Source organism: Fomitopsis serialis, assembly GCF_022376445.1.
Source record: "Fomitopsis serialis strain Sig1Antser10 chromosome Unknown B0H18scaffold_7, whole genome shotgun sequence".
Classification (NCBI taxonomy): domain Eukaryota; kingdom Fungi; phylum Basidiomycota; class Agaricomycetes; order Polyporales; family Fomitopsidaceae; genus Fomitopsis; species Fomitopsis serialis.
Window position 1 is genome coordinate 576106 of NW_025954967.1, and position 15107 is coordinate 591212.

At 58.0% G+C, this 15107-nt stretch overlaps 7 protein-coding genes across 7 annotated transcripts; 4 read left to right on the forward strand and 3 right to left on the reverse strand.

The window, feature by feature from the left end:
* Positions 1–1190: 1190 nt before the first annotated feature.
* B0H18DRAFT_1115261 (uncharacterized protein) lies at positions 1191–4719 on the forward strand (the record flags this gene model as incomplete). Its single annotated transcript, XM_048033240.1, has 6 exons — positions 1191–1986; positions 2115–2967; positions 3023–3272; positions 3405–4313; positions 4367–4559; positions 4616–4719. 6 exons carry the CDS (start codon positions 1191–1193, stop codon positions 4717–4719), a joined length of 3105 nt encoding a protein of 1034 aa, XP_047898147.1.
* Positions 4720–5596: 877 nt separating this feature from the next.
* On the reverse strand, positions 5597–6155 carry B0H18DRAFT_605635 (uncharacterized protein). Its single transcript, XM_048038758.1, has one exon. It carries the CDS (start codon positions 6008–6010, stop codon positions 5630–5632), a length of 381 nt encoding a protein of 126 aa, XP_047898148.1. The 5' UTR covers positions 6011–6155; the 3' UTR covers positions 5597–5629.
* A 53-nt stretch (positions 6156–6208) lies between these two features.
* On the forward strand, positions 6209–8176 carry B0H18DRAFT_1082962 (guanine nucleotide binding protein, alpha subunit; the record flags this gene model as incomplete). The annotated part of the gene is made up of 11 exons (XM_048031606.1): positions 6209–6416; positions 6476–7049; positions 7104–7156; positions 7209–7274; positions 7332–7391; positions 7442–7468; positions 7529–7605; positions 7659–7772; positions 7796–7838; positions 7894–7976; positions 8132–8176. 11 exons carry the CDS (start codon positions 6209–6211, stop codon positions 8174–8176), a joined length of 1350 nt encoding a protein of 449 aa, XP_047898149.1.
* A 436-nt stretch (positions 8177–8612) lies between these two features.
* Positions 8613–9823, reverse strand: B0H18DRAFT_982662 (uncharacterized protein; the record flags this gene model as incomplete). Its single annotated transcript, XM_048044551.1, has 3 exons — positions 9714–9823; positions 9045–9665; positions 8613–8985 (listed from the first exon to the last, which is right to left on the reverse strand). Coding segments are annotated over exons 2-3 (771 nt in total), but the record flags the coding sequence as incomplete, so codon positions are not given.
* Positions 9824–9907: 84 nt separating this feature from the next.
* B0H18DRAFT_982666 (S-adenosyl-L-homocysteine hydrolase) lies at positions 9908–11877 on the reverse strand. The gene is made up of 10 exons (XM_048044552.1): positions 11801–11877; positions 11702–11748; positions 11608–11643; positions 11499–11551; positions 11376–11445; positions 11279–11313; positions 11199–11220; positions 10993–11062; positions 10809–10966; positions 9908–10759 (listed from the first exon to the last, which is right to left on the reverse strand). Exons 1-10 carry the CDS (start codon positions 11817–11819, stop codon positions 10142–10144), a joined length of 1128 nt encoding a protein of 375 aa, XP_047898151.1. The 5' UTR covers positions 11820–11877; the 3' UTR covers positions 9908–10141.
* A 161-nt stretch (positions 11878–12038) lies between these two features.
* On the forward strand, positions 12039–12465 carry B0H18DRAFT_870421 (uncharacterized protein; the record flags this gene model as incomplete). The annotated part of the gene is made up of 3 exons (XM_048040093.1): positions 12039–12184; positions 12241–12340; positions 12382–12465. The coding sequence occupies 3 exons, from the start codon at positions 12039–12041 to the stop codon at positions 12463–12465; spliced, it is 330 nt and encodes a 109-aa protein (XP_047898152.1).
* Positions 12466–13366: 901 nt separating this feature from the next.
* Positions 13367–14643, forward strand: B0H18DRAFT_982709 (uncharacterized protein). Its single transcript, XM_048044553.1, has 4 exons — positions 13367–13389; positions 13461–13546; positions 13606–14110; positions 14177–14643. Exons 3-4 carry the CDS (start codon positions 13784–13786, stop codon positions 14633–14635), a joined length of 786 nt encoding a protein of 261 aa, XP_047898153.1. The 5' UTR covers positions 13367–13389; positions 13461–13546; positions 13606–13783; the 3' UTR covers positions 14636–14643.
* The last annotated feature ends 464 nt before the right edge of the window (positions 14644–15107 follow it).

The following is a 15107-nucleotide window of genomic DNA, read 5'->3' on the forward strand; positions in this document are numbered from 1 at the left end:
ATCGACAGAGATGATCGCCTCATAGAAGGCGGCTGCTAGACTGCGAGAGCCTGAGAAGATGCATGCCATGCCCGGCGGCCGCCATCGCATTCAGCAAGGATTCGAGATACTCAGGCGTTGGATGGGTGAACTGGGTCTTCAGCACGCTACGTCGACAGATTTTCCTCCTTCTATAGATCTGATGATGTATCGAGGATTATGCTTATGATGATTGAGAAAGACGGTGAAATAGCTGGACGGAACCACTGCGGCCAGAGGTGCGGTTGTGTTCATGCGTTCACGCGGGTTCACGGTCATGTGATCGGATTATGAGCGCGTCGCGGTGCAGTTCCGGTGCGACCGCCTGTGTTACAGTGTGTACTGTATTCGATTGGCGGCACAATCGTCTGGGAATCGTGGAGAGACTTTGGGATCGCTCGGCCAGTCGGGAATATTGGAATACATCGCCCAAGCGAGGCGTCAGGGATATCGGATCGACTCTGCGACCGATGGGCTCTCCGGAGTGGGGTACTATCGGGCACAGCTCCCAGATACATGCCCGTTAACTCCTGAGATGGGTCTCGCAGAATATTTGAACGATGAATCGAAATGTTTAGCCATGAAAGTGCATACGCGGGTGATCGAACATCGTAAATGTAGTTTGAGAGTGCTGAACCCTCAGGGAGTGAGAAGTCGATTTACGACCTACAACTGTCTACAGCGTAGGCTAAAATACGATGATGGCCGTAGAAAAGCTGTGGTCCAGCCTATTTGCAGCGTAAGTTACCGGCCGAAGTCTGAGCAAGAACAGAGATCAGGAGCATAGCACTTACATGTGAAATATCAATACATATTAGTCAGATAAGTCCACAAAAAGAAAAGATCGCCGCCTCCCTATACTGGCAACTCACAAAGTGTCAATGATGCCTAATAGTCTACTGCTTATTTAAATTGCACGGCTGAGGCCTTGTTTCTGAAAAGCGCGTCCGCATTCTTGTGCACCGGCTTGGCCTCTAACCACCACCCTCGCTCCTTCTCATAACCCCCAGCTGCCGCCTTCCCGCCTCTTCCCAGGAGAAGCCTCGACGATTCGACTTCCCCCGAATTCCCGCATTTCGCCGCTGATCGATATACGAGGCTCTGTTTCGCCGACGCCCGCTTGCGCGTCTTCAGACAGCATCCTCCTATCGGACGACCTGGTCGTTACTCGCATGGTCTCTTCGCAGCCGCCATCCATCTCCAGGCCTACTGTGTCGTACGCCGACCGCGCAAAGGGCCTGCAAGTCGCAAGGGCAAAGAATGGTCCCACTATTCCACGGCCTCCTCAGCCGCCAAGTTCGGCGAGCAGTACATCTGGAACCACCGCAAGCACGAACATGATCGCCTCCAAACCAACACCGCTCCCGAGTGTAGAGACTCCTACGCCATCCGCCACCCATCCGAGCTCGAGCTCACATCCACTTCCTGCGCCGGCTACAACCATCATGAACGGTGACGTAAAATTACCCTCTGCTGACTCGCCGCGCTCGGCACCGCAGGACGAGGTAGCATCCACATCTAGTCCTGCGCAAAAACTTGCGCCTCCTCCAACGAATGTTTGGAACCGCCGCATGGAACAAATGGCACAAACCCGGGCGAAATCTGGTCAGGCCTCCTCGCAGCCGCCACGGCCCCCACCCAGTCCTCAGAACCCTTCTCCCAGTCCCCAAAATACTCACCAGGCTGCGGCTTCTTCAGGTTCCACGCTACAGAATGTTACAAATAACGCACAGGCGCCGCCGGTGATTGTGGCGAACGGCACGAACAACGGTCACAGGCAGCATCAGGGTGACGCGTTCGTCGTGCGACCACGGACGCGCGTCCCTCTCGTGGACGACGTTGAGAGCTGGCCGGAGGTGGGGAAAGCCGTGAGTAGCGGGAGTGGGCAGTCTGACCCAGATCATAGTGCGAAGGGGCAAGAGAAGGGAGACACAGAGGGCGAGCATACATCCGCGCCGACACGGAAGAGTGCGTCTCTCATCTTTCAGAACGTTGTCCGCCCCTCAGTCCACGACCGCTTCCCTTTCGCGCTGTGAGGTATTGTGCGGACGTTACTGCGCATCGATACTGACGGCGGACCGCGCTGTTCTTCGTAGGTGAGAAGCCAAAATGGGTACCTATCCCGGCTACCGAGCTGCAGGCTGCGCACGATGCGCAACAACGCGCACAGAATATACGCAATCGCTCTTCGCAACATCTCAACGCGCACCCGCGATCTTCGAACCAAGGTTCCAGCTCGGCATCAGGGTCAGGGCCAGGCTCTCAAGGGCAGAGTCGAACGCAGTCTGTCGCAGGAGGGGCGCGCCAGTCCGCGTCGGGCTCGCATGCAGGTTCTGTCTCGCAATCGCAGACGCAGAGCAGGACGGGCAGCACACAGTCGAGCCCGCCTGGTGCATTCGCCCGTGGCGGGCGGCGCCTGCCGGAGGAAAGCATGACGTACCCGGCAGGCGCGAGTCGCAGCATCAGCATGCGTTCGTCGCGAACAGGCTCGCCCCAGACCTTCCACCCTACGCTCCCGCCCCCGCCTGAAGCCGTCGCCAGCACGTTGGGCTACCGCGGGATCCCGCCCAGCCTGGGGAGACGAGGGTCCGGTCAAGGCGAGCAAGACCAGACAGGAATTCCTCCGTATTACGTGCCCATGCCGCCGAGATCTTATCACTCGCCCCATCCGTCCGACTCGCCTGCTCACCCACCATACGCGCTGCCCCCGATCGCTCCTGTACCAACATTGTATTCTACGCCTGGGCTCCAGCCGCCGCAGTCGGTGCCTTTCTCCGGGACGCCGCCCTATCCGATGTATTCGCCATACGGCTATCCGTACCCACCGTATATGTTTTGGCAACCTGGCACGTCGCCAGTTGCCCCTGAGGGCGTTCCACCACCCATGATGCTTGGTCGGCCGCCTCTGTCCGGAGAGAACGAGAGTACGGCATTGTATCGCGAGCCTGGGTTCGTGCTTCCACCTCCTGCATCGTACGTGCGCCCGGCGGACCAGCAACCACAGGCAGGGGGAGCAGAGGCAGCGCGGCGCCGTGGAGAGGGGCAGGAGGACACGGGAGTTGAGCTTTGGGACCATAGATGCGGAGGTTGAGGCCGGTCAGCCTGATGAGGAGTTGGGCGTGTTAGGGCTTCGCTTGACCAGCGAGGAACCGCAGGAGGCGACAACCACCAAGCCAACACCACCATTTGCTATAGGCGTCGCCCCAGGTGAGACGGGACCTGCGCGCATACGTCGCGTACCCATTCCAAAGGTCGTACGCTCGTGTCGGTGATGCCATTCCTGCGGTCGCAAGGTCCGTGTCGGGACACTCGGATCCACCGGCTCCGCCAGGAGAGGCCGCCCCTGGTGAGCGGGACCCGGTGGAGGAATTGAGCTCGCTGTGAAGGTCATCGACCTGACGGAGCCTGGCGAGACGAAGTGGGAGTTCGGCACGACAAGTCAGGATGAAGCTGAGGTTATTGCTGAGGTGGGTCCCCGACCGGCTCATGTCAATGGTACAGTGCAGCCTGCACCGTCACACCCTGGTCCAGCGCTTGGTGTCACCAGGATGGACGCGGTCCCGCCGCCCTTCGTCCACCCGTCCGCTTATGCACCTCCGCCCACCTTGCCTCCGATCATAACCACCACGAACGGTCTCGCACCCGCACACTCGCCTTCTATGCGGGCGTCGGCACTGCCGCCTCTGTCCGCTTCCGATGTGGGCCAGAGCGATGACCTGCGGGTCAAGGACTACGGGTACGGCTTCGGTCGGAAGAACTACGGACCTCTCTCTGCGGGCGGTGAGCGGCGCGACTGGCAGGGTGAGCGTCCGCCGGAGAGGGAGTACTACGGCCGCTCAAGGCGAGGATCGTTCGGAGGCTACGGGTATGATCGTGGCGGCCACGAGCGGGGCGGGTACCCAGGGCGTAGGGGCCGTGGGGGCGGCCGTGGCTACGAGGGAAGAGGCACGTACCATGCACGAACACATTCCAGGGGCGGCGGATACCAGGGCCGCCAGCCTCCTTTCTCGGCTCAACAGCCGGCGTCAGTGCAGACCGACGTCAATGGGTACTACGCGCCGCCGCCTCAGGGAACTACGTACTACTCTCCGGCGTACGAGCCTTATGCCGCCGGCTACCCCGCTCCGCCTGCGAATCCGCCCATACTGCAGAACATGCCTTCGGGCGCGCCCCTGCCCATGCCGGTGACGCCGCTGTCCTTCCCACTGGACTCTGTACGGTACTACCTTCTCGGCCAGCTGGAGTACTACCTCAGCACGGACAACATGGCGCAGGACTTCTTTCTGAGGCAGCAGGTAAGTGAGCGCGATTGATGGCCCTCGCATGACACTGATCGCTCGCTCCGCAGATGGACTCCCGCGGGTGGATATCAATACCGCTCCTCGCGTCGTTCAAGCGCGTGCAGCAGCTGACGACGAGCTTGCAGCTCGTGAAGGACGTGCTTGCCCTGTCTAGCCTGGTCGAGGTCAGAGACGACCATGTCCGCATGCACCAGTGCGCGCAGTTTATCTTGCCCAACGCGCCTGAGAGCACTGTGGAGGGTACGGATCAGCCTCAGGGAGGTGTATCAGACACGCCCCTCACGAACCGACTCCAGCTCTTGCCTATGATGGGAGCTTTGCGACTGTGCACGGAGAGGAGCCTGAGGAGGAAGAGGAAGACGTCGTCTTCGTCTTGGAGCGCCCCGCTGCGGAGGCCTGACGCTAGTTGTGGACAGGTCGCTACTCGATATTTGGACTGGCGGGCGTGCAGCTGAAGCATCCCGCCCCTAGTCTTCGCTGGTCATGGGCGTCGGCAACGCACGCACGCTGCCTCCTGACTCTCACGGACCACGACCAAAACCTGCGCGTACACGTACCTGCGCATCATCTTTCATAGACTTCATCGGGATGGTCGACGATGGCCACCGCCTCCGTCGGCCCACGAAAGAGCATCAAGGATGCACCCTCGGACCTCGCTCCCCCGTCTCGGTTTCTCCCCGCTCGGTCTGCTATCGGTACTGCAGTGTGACAAACTATCGCACGGGCCTCGAATGCCAATGATCTCATCGCATACATCGCATATCCACCGCTACTAAGCTATCTCCCCCTCTTCTTGGGCACCCGTACTCATATTCTCCATGTCCTGTCATGCATGTCGGTCGCGGTACGTGTATTCTCTGCTACGATACTCAGCCCATCTTGACCACGATCGTTGCCGTATTACTATTCTCCGCTGTGCATAATAATCACTGTGTTTTCTACGGGCCATCCGGGCGTTCTGCGGTGGCGGGTTGAGTGATCGACCGACGACCACTGTGGCTGTCGGCCGCCGGGAGATGCGGTGGTTCATTTACTCGGCTCGTCGTGCGCTTCGTATCAATCGACGAACGCCGCGGAGGCGTAAAGCTCCGCTCCTTGACGACCACCTAACGACCACCGTGCAATTGAGACGGGCGCTCAAGCGTTCGCTCGCTCTCGGTGGCCACTGCTTCCGCTCACGACGTAGCTGGATTTGGACACCCCCTCGTAGGCTTTTGCTCTCACAGGACGTCGGCACAACATAATGTCTGTTCCATTCATCGTACTAGTAAGAGCGAATACGGATCGCCCGTGGTTCCATTACTCTGCAATCATTCAGGGGCTTGGGCTGATTGGATCCGTTCTTCCTGGCTCTGCGCCTCAGCTTGGGCCATGCATTCGCGGTCCGCCATCAAGTCGCTGTTGTGGACGTGGGGGCGTTCTGTCGAAGCTGGCAGCATGCGGCGACTCTGACATCGACGAGCGTCCATGCTGCGTGCTGAGCGCTGAGCAGTGAGTTGCGATTGTTGCTCGTCCTGCCTTCTCCGTGTAGAGTTTGACCGCTGATACTGTGGTCCTGGTGTTTTGACCACTGTTGTAGCTGTCGTACCACCCACTGGCATGGGGTGTCTGCCCAGTACCCGGTGGTCTCGCGCAACTGACGGTGCGACGAGCTCGAGAAGGTGGCACAGATGTGCCCAATTTCCAAGCATCAGCGGCAGCCGTATCGCCGCGAGGCTTTCATCTTGAATTTGCACACGAAGATCTGGCTATTCGATCTGTAGAGATGTCCAGATGACGCTCAGAACGCCGATTAGTCCGGAATATACGCTGTCTATCTCTATAAGACACCCTCTCGCCCTGCGCCCGGCCTCCTCGACCCAGCAGATGCCCTCGCCGCTGTCCCGTTCATGCGTTGGTCTAAGCCCGCCACCCCGACCACGCCAGTGACTCCATGGCCCCCGCACCCTCCCCCGGGGGAGACGGAGCTTGAGCGCGCCGTGCGGCTGGAGGAAGAGAAGGAGGCGAGGAGGAAGTCGGACGTTATCGACAGGGAGATAGAGCTGGAGCGCGTAGAGCAGCGCAAGCACAAGAACTGCACGAGAGTGCTGTTGCTCGGTCAGTGCATCCGTTGTCCCCTTGTGCGGCGCAGGCTGAGCGGCGACACGCACCGCCAGGCCAGGCCGAGTCGGGCAAGTCCACGATGCTGAAGAACTTCCAGCTGTACTTCGCGCCCGGGGCCTTCCACGCCGAGGCGGACGCGTGGCGCGCAGTCATCCATCTCAATCTCGTCCGCTCCGTGAACTTCATCCTCGACCTGCTGCCCGGCGGCCCGTCGTCGCTGCTGTTCGAGGCCAGCCACCCGCGGCACTTCTCCGACAAGCCGCTGGTCGATGGTGGGTACTTGCGGCATTTCCGCATGCGCCTGTCTCCTCTCCGCCAGGTGGAGCTCATCCTGGTGCAACGCCTGAGCGCCGACGACCCTTCGCGCGCAGCGGCCAACGTCGAGGAGGCTATCCCATGGTACTACGGGCGTGCCTCCGAAGTCTCCATACGCGGTGGCTCGGGGTGGAAGGCGCTCCTGCGCCGGAAGCGGAACGCGACGCAGGTAGGTGCCCGTCCGGACGACCTGGACAAGGCGAGGCAGATTCTGCATGCCTGCCGACAAGATATCGCCGAGCTCTGGGAACATGCCGACGTGCAGCGTGGATTGGAGGCGGAAGACGTGGTGCTGAGAGACCAGTCCGGATTGTGTGTTTGTTCGACTCGGTATCTCGGGCTGTAGCTGACGCCCTCGCCTCGTAGTTTCCTCGACGAAGCGCTCCGAGTTGCATCCGCCGACTATGAACCAACACCCCGTATGCCTTGTCTTCTGCTGTTGGTGTCTGTATGGTTTCTGATGTTGTGCAGAGGACATCCTTCGCGCTCGCCTCCAGACGATCGGCGTCGAGCAACACACCATCTCAGTGGAAAGATGTGCATGCTTATGTGTTATCCCTATTATGAACTCCGTAGCTTACACGTCCTCTGCAGTCGGCCAGCCCAGTCACCGATGGCTCTTCTACGACGTCGGTGGTGCGAAAGGCCAGAGAGGTCAGTAGCGAAGACATGTGCGACTTCTGCTCGCTAACCTCTTGCTTCAGCCTCATGGGTCCCATTCTTCGATGACGGTGAGTCGCCTATAACTTAAATTTCATCCACGATGAGAGGTGCGACCAGACTGTTGTCAGTGGACGCTATCCTCTTCCTATGTCCTATGTCTGCGTTCAACGAGGTCCTCTTGGAAGATCGCAGGATGAACAGGCTGGTGAGTCGTCGCGTTGTATATATCTGCAATACTCCAACTCCCGCGGGACGCAGCTCGACTCCTTCAATCTCTGGAAGACAATATGCATGAGCCGGCTCTTGAAAGGGACGACGTTCATCCTGCTCCTGAACAAGAGCGACATCCTGCAGAGCAAGCTCGAGGCGGGCGTCCCTTCGCGCAGTACGTCAAGAGCTACAAGGACGGCCCCAACGACCCCGACCACGTCTCCGAATGTGAGTCGCTCCTCGCGCACCCGCCCGCACCCGCCCTCACGGACCGCCCCGACAGACCTGAAGCGCAAGTTCGTCGCCATGTGCAAGCACAACTCCGCCCGGGAGCGCCAGCTGCACGTCCACGTAACCTGTGCCACCGTGAGTCCCATCCACGTCCGCTCCGATCCATGCCCACGTCCGCGTCCATCACCAGGACATCGATACCACCGCCATCGTCATCAACCGCAGTAAGTCCGCTACCACCGTCATTCCGTCGTGCGGCTCACGAGGGCCACCCGCCCACCGCAGTCCAGGATGCCATCGTCGTGAACAACCTCAGGTCCAGCGACTACATCTAGGCTGGGCTGGTTTATTTATGGATCGGACGCTGTGCGGCCGCGTGCAAAAGTATGTTTTCCGTAAGTACAGTGCGCGCATCGCTCTTGTATCCGCCCGGCTGTAGCCTTCCTCACGGTACTTGTGCCATGTAATTCGTCTGTGTACGCCATGTTTGTTGTGCATCTATGCCATCCTTGAGTCCTCACAGGAACCATACCCTGTGTGGAGACGTGGCATCTTGTCAGCCACGTCTTTCTCGGTCGATCTACACAAGTATGTTTCTTCGCGACTATCCGGGCACTGGGTAGAGACGCGCCAAATATGTACAGGCAGAACATCCGCAACCGAAAAGTTCAGGAACCCTCGTGAGGGCAAGATGGCCCCACTCTCTCGTCGTCCAGATATGCGAGCCAGGTAGGCGACAGGCGGTCGCCGCATCGCAAATGGCAGACGCAACAGGTCGGCTGCAGTCGTGCACGACGATGGCCGGCACCGCGGACGCGGGGTCGACGGGCGCGCCCAGGGATCCGAACGCGGAGCCGGAGTCGACGGGGAGACCTCGACGATGTCGACGGAGAACTCATCGTCGGGGTTGCACTCGAGCTTCAAGTCGCGCGCCAGGAGGTCTTCAGAGATCATCGCTGCCAGGGGCTTTGACTCTGTGACCGTGACCGGGATGATAGAAACGCGGGACGGGCGTCGTGCGCGCGGGAAAGCCGTACAGCTGCCGGGGGGTCCAGTTGGGCGTGAGGTGGCCCTTGAGCTTCTCCTCGAAGTCTGAGTCGACGAGAGTGGGGCTCGGGGCGCTCTCAACGTCGGAGCTGTTGACCTATCCTCGGCGACGATCATCAGACCTCTCGGCTGCAGCTTCGAGGGAAAGGAACGAACCTGCTGGACGTGGGTAGCCCCCCACTTCCCGAGGAACTTGCTAGCCAGGGACGTTTGCCGCGCGAAGACCTGACCGTGGACATCGTCGGAAGCAAGAGCGGCTTCGGGCCCTGGGAGCCCGCGACGAGCCCGACCGTGCTCGACCCCGAGCGCAACACAAAGGGGCGTATAGACCGCTCTCCTTTCTTCTTCGCCAGCTGCCTCTTGAACGCGAGGCACTGTCTTAGTATCCGGAAGAGCGCGACGCCGCAGACGACGGAAACCAGGCAGCGAGCAGATTGTGAAACGAGAGCAGCTTGGGGGTGATGCTGTGGCGGTAGCGGATTGCACATAAGAACAGCAGTAGCATTGCCGGGAGACGAGGCCGCCGAACTGGAAGCACTAAGAGCAGGCGGCATGTTGAACTTGGAGTGTTCGGAGGCCTTGAAGCTTGAGGACTTGAGGATAGCAGCGGAGCGAAAGCAAACGGACACAAGGCGTCGGTGTGCGATGCGCTCGGCTTTTAAGCATTCTGAGGCTGACTGTCGACAATGGGGCTGGCATCCTGACCAGTCGATCGCGGCCTGCGAACTGGTAGCACTAGCAGTCCTCAACAAGCAATAGCTGCCGTCGGTCAAGTTCCTAATCCAACAGTCAGTCTTCTCAGCAGGAACCGTGCAGATAACATACCAGAGGGAGCCGAGTCCAGGACGCCGACATCTTAAATCTGAACGACACACATGCAAAGATCGTGAACGCAACCAACTGTACTCATGAGCAGCTGTGCCCACATCGATGAGATCGAAGACTGAGTCAGAAGTCACTCAGCCACTTCTCTGTTGCGAATTAAATGCATGCATGAGAAATTGCGTGAAGATCATCTGATTGCAAGAGACCAGGCGCGTTGAGGCCCATACTCTCATAGAACATATACATCCATATCACACCCCTCACCCAGCACCGCGAAGCGCCCCAGCACCACGCACACGCACGCCGCGGCGCGAAGGCTCTACCAGCCATCAACTAAATCGGGATGTTGAGAATCCCTTCCCAGGACCTTTTTCATCGGTGAGGGCACGTTGAGGCCGTCTGTCTCGATATCGTCCTACCACGACCCCCTAGTAGCGGTAGTGGGCGGGCTTGTAGGGACCGCTGACGGGGATGTCGAGGTACTTGGACTGCTCGTTGCTGAGCGTGGTCAGCTTGACGTTGAGCTGCTTGAGGTGCGCGCGCGCGACCTCCTCGTCGAGCTCCTTGGGCAGCATGTGCACGCCGAGCGGGAATGCAGAGTTGTTCGTCCAGAGCGCGATCTGCGCGAGCACCTGGTTGGTGAAGGAGAAGGACATGACGAAGGACGGGTGGCCGGTGGCACAGCCGAGGTTGACAAGACGGCCCTCGGCGAGGAGGAGGATGTGGCGGCCGCTGGGCATGGTGTAGCGGTCAACCTGGGGCTTGATGTTGACGACGGATTTCGCGTTGGCTTTGAGCCAGGCAACGTCGATCTCGACATCGAAGTGACCAATGTTCGAGACGATGGCATCCTCGGGCATGACCAGGAAGTGCTCGCCGCGGATGATGTCACGGTTACCAGTGGTGGTGACGAAGACGTTGGCGCGGGGAGCAGCATCCTCCATCGTCGCGACCTCGTAACCAGCCATCGCAGCTTGAAGGGCGTTGATGGGGTCGATCTCAGTGACAATGACACGAGCACCGTAGGCAGCCAGGGATTGCGCACACTGTACAATCATCAGATACGATGACAGTATGATTGATGAACACACGTACACCCTTGCCAACGTCACCGAAACCAGCGACGACAGCGACCTTGCCAGCAAGCATAACATCGGTGGCACGCTTGATACCGTCAACGAGGGACTCGCGGCAACCGTAGTAGTTGTCAAACTTGGACTTGGTGACGGAGTCGTTGACGTTGATGGCGGGACCTTGAGTGTGCCCTCACGGAACTTACGGTAGAGGTGGTGCACACCAGTAGTCGTCTCCTCGGAGAGACCACGGATGCCGGCGAGGTACTGGGGGTACTTTCGTGCACGAGGCTCGTGAGATCACCTCCGTCGTCGAGGATCATGTTGAGGGCTTGCCATCGGTGAAGGCGCACAGCGTCTGGTCGATGCACCAGAGGTATTCCTCCTCAGTCTCACCCTTCCAGGCGTAGACGGGAACGCCAGTCGCAGCGATGCTAATCAATGTAAGATCGATTAGTCGACGGCTCTCACGAGTATTGATGAAACACGAACGCGGCAGCAGCATGGTCTTGTGTCGAGAAGATGTTCTGCAGAAAGAAAATATGTCCCACTTCAGTACAGTCCGCATGTAGGATGATCTAATACCCACGCATGAAGACCATGAGACCTCAGCGCCGAGAGCCGACAACGTCTCGATGAGCACGGCAGTTTGGATGGTCCTGAAGGGTAACCATGAGCAAACTGAGGGGGAAGCAGCAACAGCTAGACTTACATGTGCAAGCAACCAGCGATGCGCGCGCCCTTCAAGGGCTTGGAGGCACCGTACTGATGAGAATAATTCATACCGACTTCACAGTAATTTCACTACGATTCCAGCGCACCTTCTCGCGCATGTACATAAGACCGGGCATCTCATTCTGCGTGATGAACGGCTCGTCAGAACATGGTGAGCCATAAAATGAGGTCTTTACTGACCTCGGCGAGCTCGATCTCCTTGCGACCGAACGCGGCAAGAGAAATGTCTAACTCAAACTTTGAGCTCCTCGCTGTTCAAATTCTTGCAGAGGCACTTACCAGCAACCTTGTAGACCATCTTTGCGTGCAGATCGAGAGTAAAAGTCAACGGGGAGGAAGGTGAGGGGAAGAGACAGAGGGGGGTGAGAACTGGCACGATAACGCGGATCGAATTTATTGAGCTGCATCACGTGCGCGACCAAATACTTCGCCGTGCGACTGGCCTATGAACGTTGTTCGCTTTCCCTCACTTGCCCAGGCTCAGAAATCTGACGATTCTTCATGGCTTTTCCTGTTTATGGCTTCTCAAGCTAGTGGTGAGACCAAAGGCGCCTCCAGCAAATGCCGGCTGGCGGAGATTGTGCAGTACAAATGCGACATTGAGGTCGGAAAGCGAGGCGAACCGCAGGTACATTGCTGGCCGGTGCCACGAATATTCAGGATGTGAGTCTCACGGGCTGTCCTTCGCGTACATTGAAGCTAAGAGCTTGGGAATCCAGCTGCCCCGGGCGACCGGCCGTGGAACTAACGCGCTTCGTGGAGATGAACATGAGTACCGGTGAGGTACATCTCCCGCCGGAAGCTAGGTATGCTTGCCTAGTTTGTGTGCGACATGTGCGCTCGAGTTATCTGTGATCTAGCCAAAATTACCGAAAGGAAAACCCTGGCGGGACATCGTGCACTACGATGAGAAGGTCGCCGAACTGACGGGTGAAAAGGCTTGAGCCAATGGCCGTGAGTACTCTGTGCGACCCTTCAAGATCATCTATGGGTCTGACCTGCCCTGTTGTAGCGTTTTTAGGCAACCTAGCTGGAATAGCACTGTTGGCTTGCCACTTGTCGCTACATCCGGTCCCTCAACAACCGACGGATGGACAACGTTCCCATAGAATTCATGTCGCTGCATCCGAGTCGACAGACGCAGAGCCTTTTCTTCTCCTACCCGCGCGTGGCGCTGGTCTGCATATGCTTCCTCGACGTGGTATCTGTCTGCTGTGCGAGGAGGCCCTGTTGGTATCGAGGAGCTGTGGTCCGTGGTATGGTGTTCGCCGTTGAGATTGCATCTGCATCTGTTATTGAAATCAGCCTCACATGGCCGCCATGCAACTAGGATGTCACCAGAAGCAAGAGTACGATTATCTCCAGGTCGCTCATCGACAATGAACCACTTGAACAGCGAACGGACCTTGCAAACGATCTTTGAGGTACACATGTGGTAACTGTGCTCTGCGGATTTACCGTCGAACGACATGCTTATCACCGAGGAAGAGTTGACGGAACATGTTGAAGCCCCTTCCCCCGAAGATGCACGGAAACGTAGTGCAGTGCTTGCAGGCTGATTTCTCCCGCGATCCGTCTGTGTAACTGAAGCCCTCAAAGATAGGGGTACCATGGCTTCCATCATCTATTTGTGGAATAATGTCTGGTTCGGGCATGCGAATTGCTCAACCTGGAGGGTCGACGTCTGTCGTTGGACCGTATTGGCGGTGCGTGGTCTGCGAGAGTATTGATGGTGGCCTTACTTACCTAGGCCTGTCAGTTATATTTAGGCTTGCGGTGTATCAGTTCTGCTAACTAGTATGGTCCGGATACTCAGTCTCTGCTGCTGACCAAAGAATCCCCTGGACACGCGGTGCAGTCAGCAGCCGCTGTCGCAGTATGATGGATTGAGCAAAGCTGTCAGCGTACACGAAACCGGCTTGATGCACTGGCGACGTACGCAATGTGCTCGGCCCATATGGCGGTTATCCTCCTGCGATGCATTCCGTGTGGTTCGCTTTATAGATGGAGTGACGCGAACGCCGTGTACGTCTACATCGCTGATTACCACTATTGCTATGCTCGACTCACCCCAAGTTGTCCAGAGTGGGTTATCCTGGTTCACGGATAGTGCGACCAGAGTCTGACAGTAAATGCGTCAGCTCCCATCAAAAAGCACACAAGCCGGTGCGCAGACATACGTGCTCAATCAGAAGTCCATGTCGATCATTTTCCCACCCCCGACAATTAGGCATCGCGGGACCCCAACTAGATCGTCACATCATGTTGAACAGTGGCACTGTGGCACGGCATGATGGCTGGACCGGAGTCCTGACCCTCACTACTGGCATGACTGGCCGTTACCACCGCGACGCACCAGGACTTGCACGGCAAGCATATCATTCGGGTGAGCCTCCGGTGTCGCACGGTCATGATGCCGCAGCGCAAGGCGGAGCGGATGGCGCGGATGATGAGATGATAGCAAACAGAACTGCCCCGGCTTCCCCTCGTTGTCTTCCGGACAGCCCGTACCGGCACAGCCACCCATCATCGCAGGTTGTTTCCGACCCCGGTCCAGCAACACTATACCGTTCTCTCTTATGGGTCGATGTTTGTTGTCGGTGATAGTGCCAGTGAGTATACCTGCTTACATCGCGGGATGCGCCGAACTTACAGATCATTGGAGCGCTGCTCTACCGCATCTTGTACATTGTGCATGCTAACTTTGAGACGGGGATCGTGGACACTAGACCATGCACGCAAAGTCGGCGATCGTGGGACCTGTTGCCCATCATTAGGGTTTGCGACCGACTTGCGACACACAACTTTCGGTCCCGGCGGCATAGCTACTTTTGGCCCCTATGGACGGTTGTCCCAGCGCTATGGCCGCTCGCTGAACCCTGTACAGAGTTCAACATGGCAGACTCCTTTCGGAGGCGGGCAGGTACATACAGCCGAACGAGGCCGCTAAGCCTTCCCCTTTCCGGTATTTCGAAGTTCTTTAGACCTTCGCTTCACCTCGGGATCCTCACTCGACTCCGAGGGCCCGCTTTCATTAACACCCTTTTTAAACGATATCATCATGAACCGTGTCTCATAGGCTGCGCGAGACTGCATCATACGGCAATATATTGAAATCGTGCTAATGTCAGTTGGACGTCAGCCAACGTTGCTACTCCACAGCCACGCCATGTCTGACTCTGAGGACCGTATGCACGTACGTATGCGTTTGGAAAGTCAGCCTTTCGACTCTCATGCTCGTCATGAAACGGCACTATCATGTTGATGGCTGACGGTGACGTCGAACTCATTGTCTATCAAACAGTCTGTCCCCAACAGTGGCGACATCGGCGGGCCACATTGGGCTGTTGGTACTGCGGGCTTTACGGCTAGATATCTCGAGAAGGTATAATTGTGGCAGTTTCTGGGACTGCATCCGCTCGTCCATTGATTCGGCTTGTTTTGCAGATGCTATGCTGGGCTGGGACATCATGAGGATCAACGAAGCGGTGCTCATACTCCATAGCCCGTCGTCTCATGACAACATGTGATTTTGTACGTACCAGTACACCATCGACCGCGTAGTGATGACACGCAGACGGCACGC

Coding starts and splice junctions, on each gene's coding strand:
- B0H18DRAFT_982666 (XM_048044552.1), bottom strand. Junction 11,446..11,498: donor ATCGCTGGTTGCTTGCACAT/GTAAGTCTAGCT, acceptor GTTACCCTTCAG/GACCATCCAAACTGCCGTGC. Junction 11,314..11,375: donor AGGTCTCATGGTCTTCATGC/GTGGGTATTAGA, acceptor TTCTTTCTGCAG/AACATCTTCTCGACACAAGA.
- B0H18DRAFT_982709 (XM_048044553.1), top strand. CDS start 13,784: ATGTTGAACAGTGGCACTGTGGCACGGCATGATGGCTGGACCGGAGTC. Junction 14,111..14,176: donor GTTCTCTCTTATGGGTCGAT/GTTTGTTGTCGG, acceptor CCGAACTTACAG/ATCATTGGAGCGCTGCTCTA.
- B0H18DRAFT_605635 (XM_048038758.1), bottom strand. CDS start 6,010: ATGCTTGGAAATTGGGCACATCTGTGCCACCTTCTCGAGCTCGTCGCA.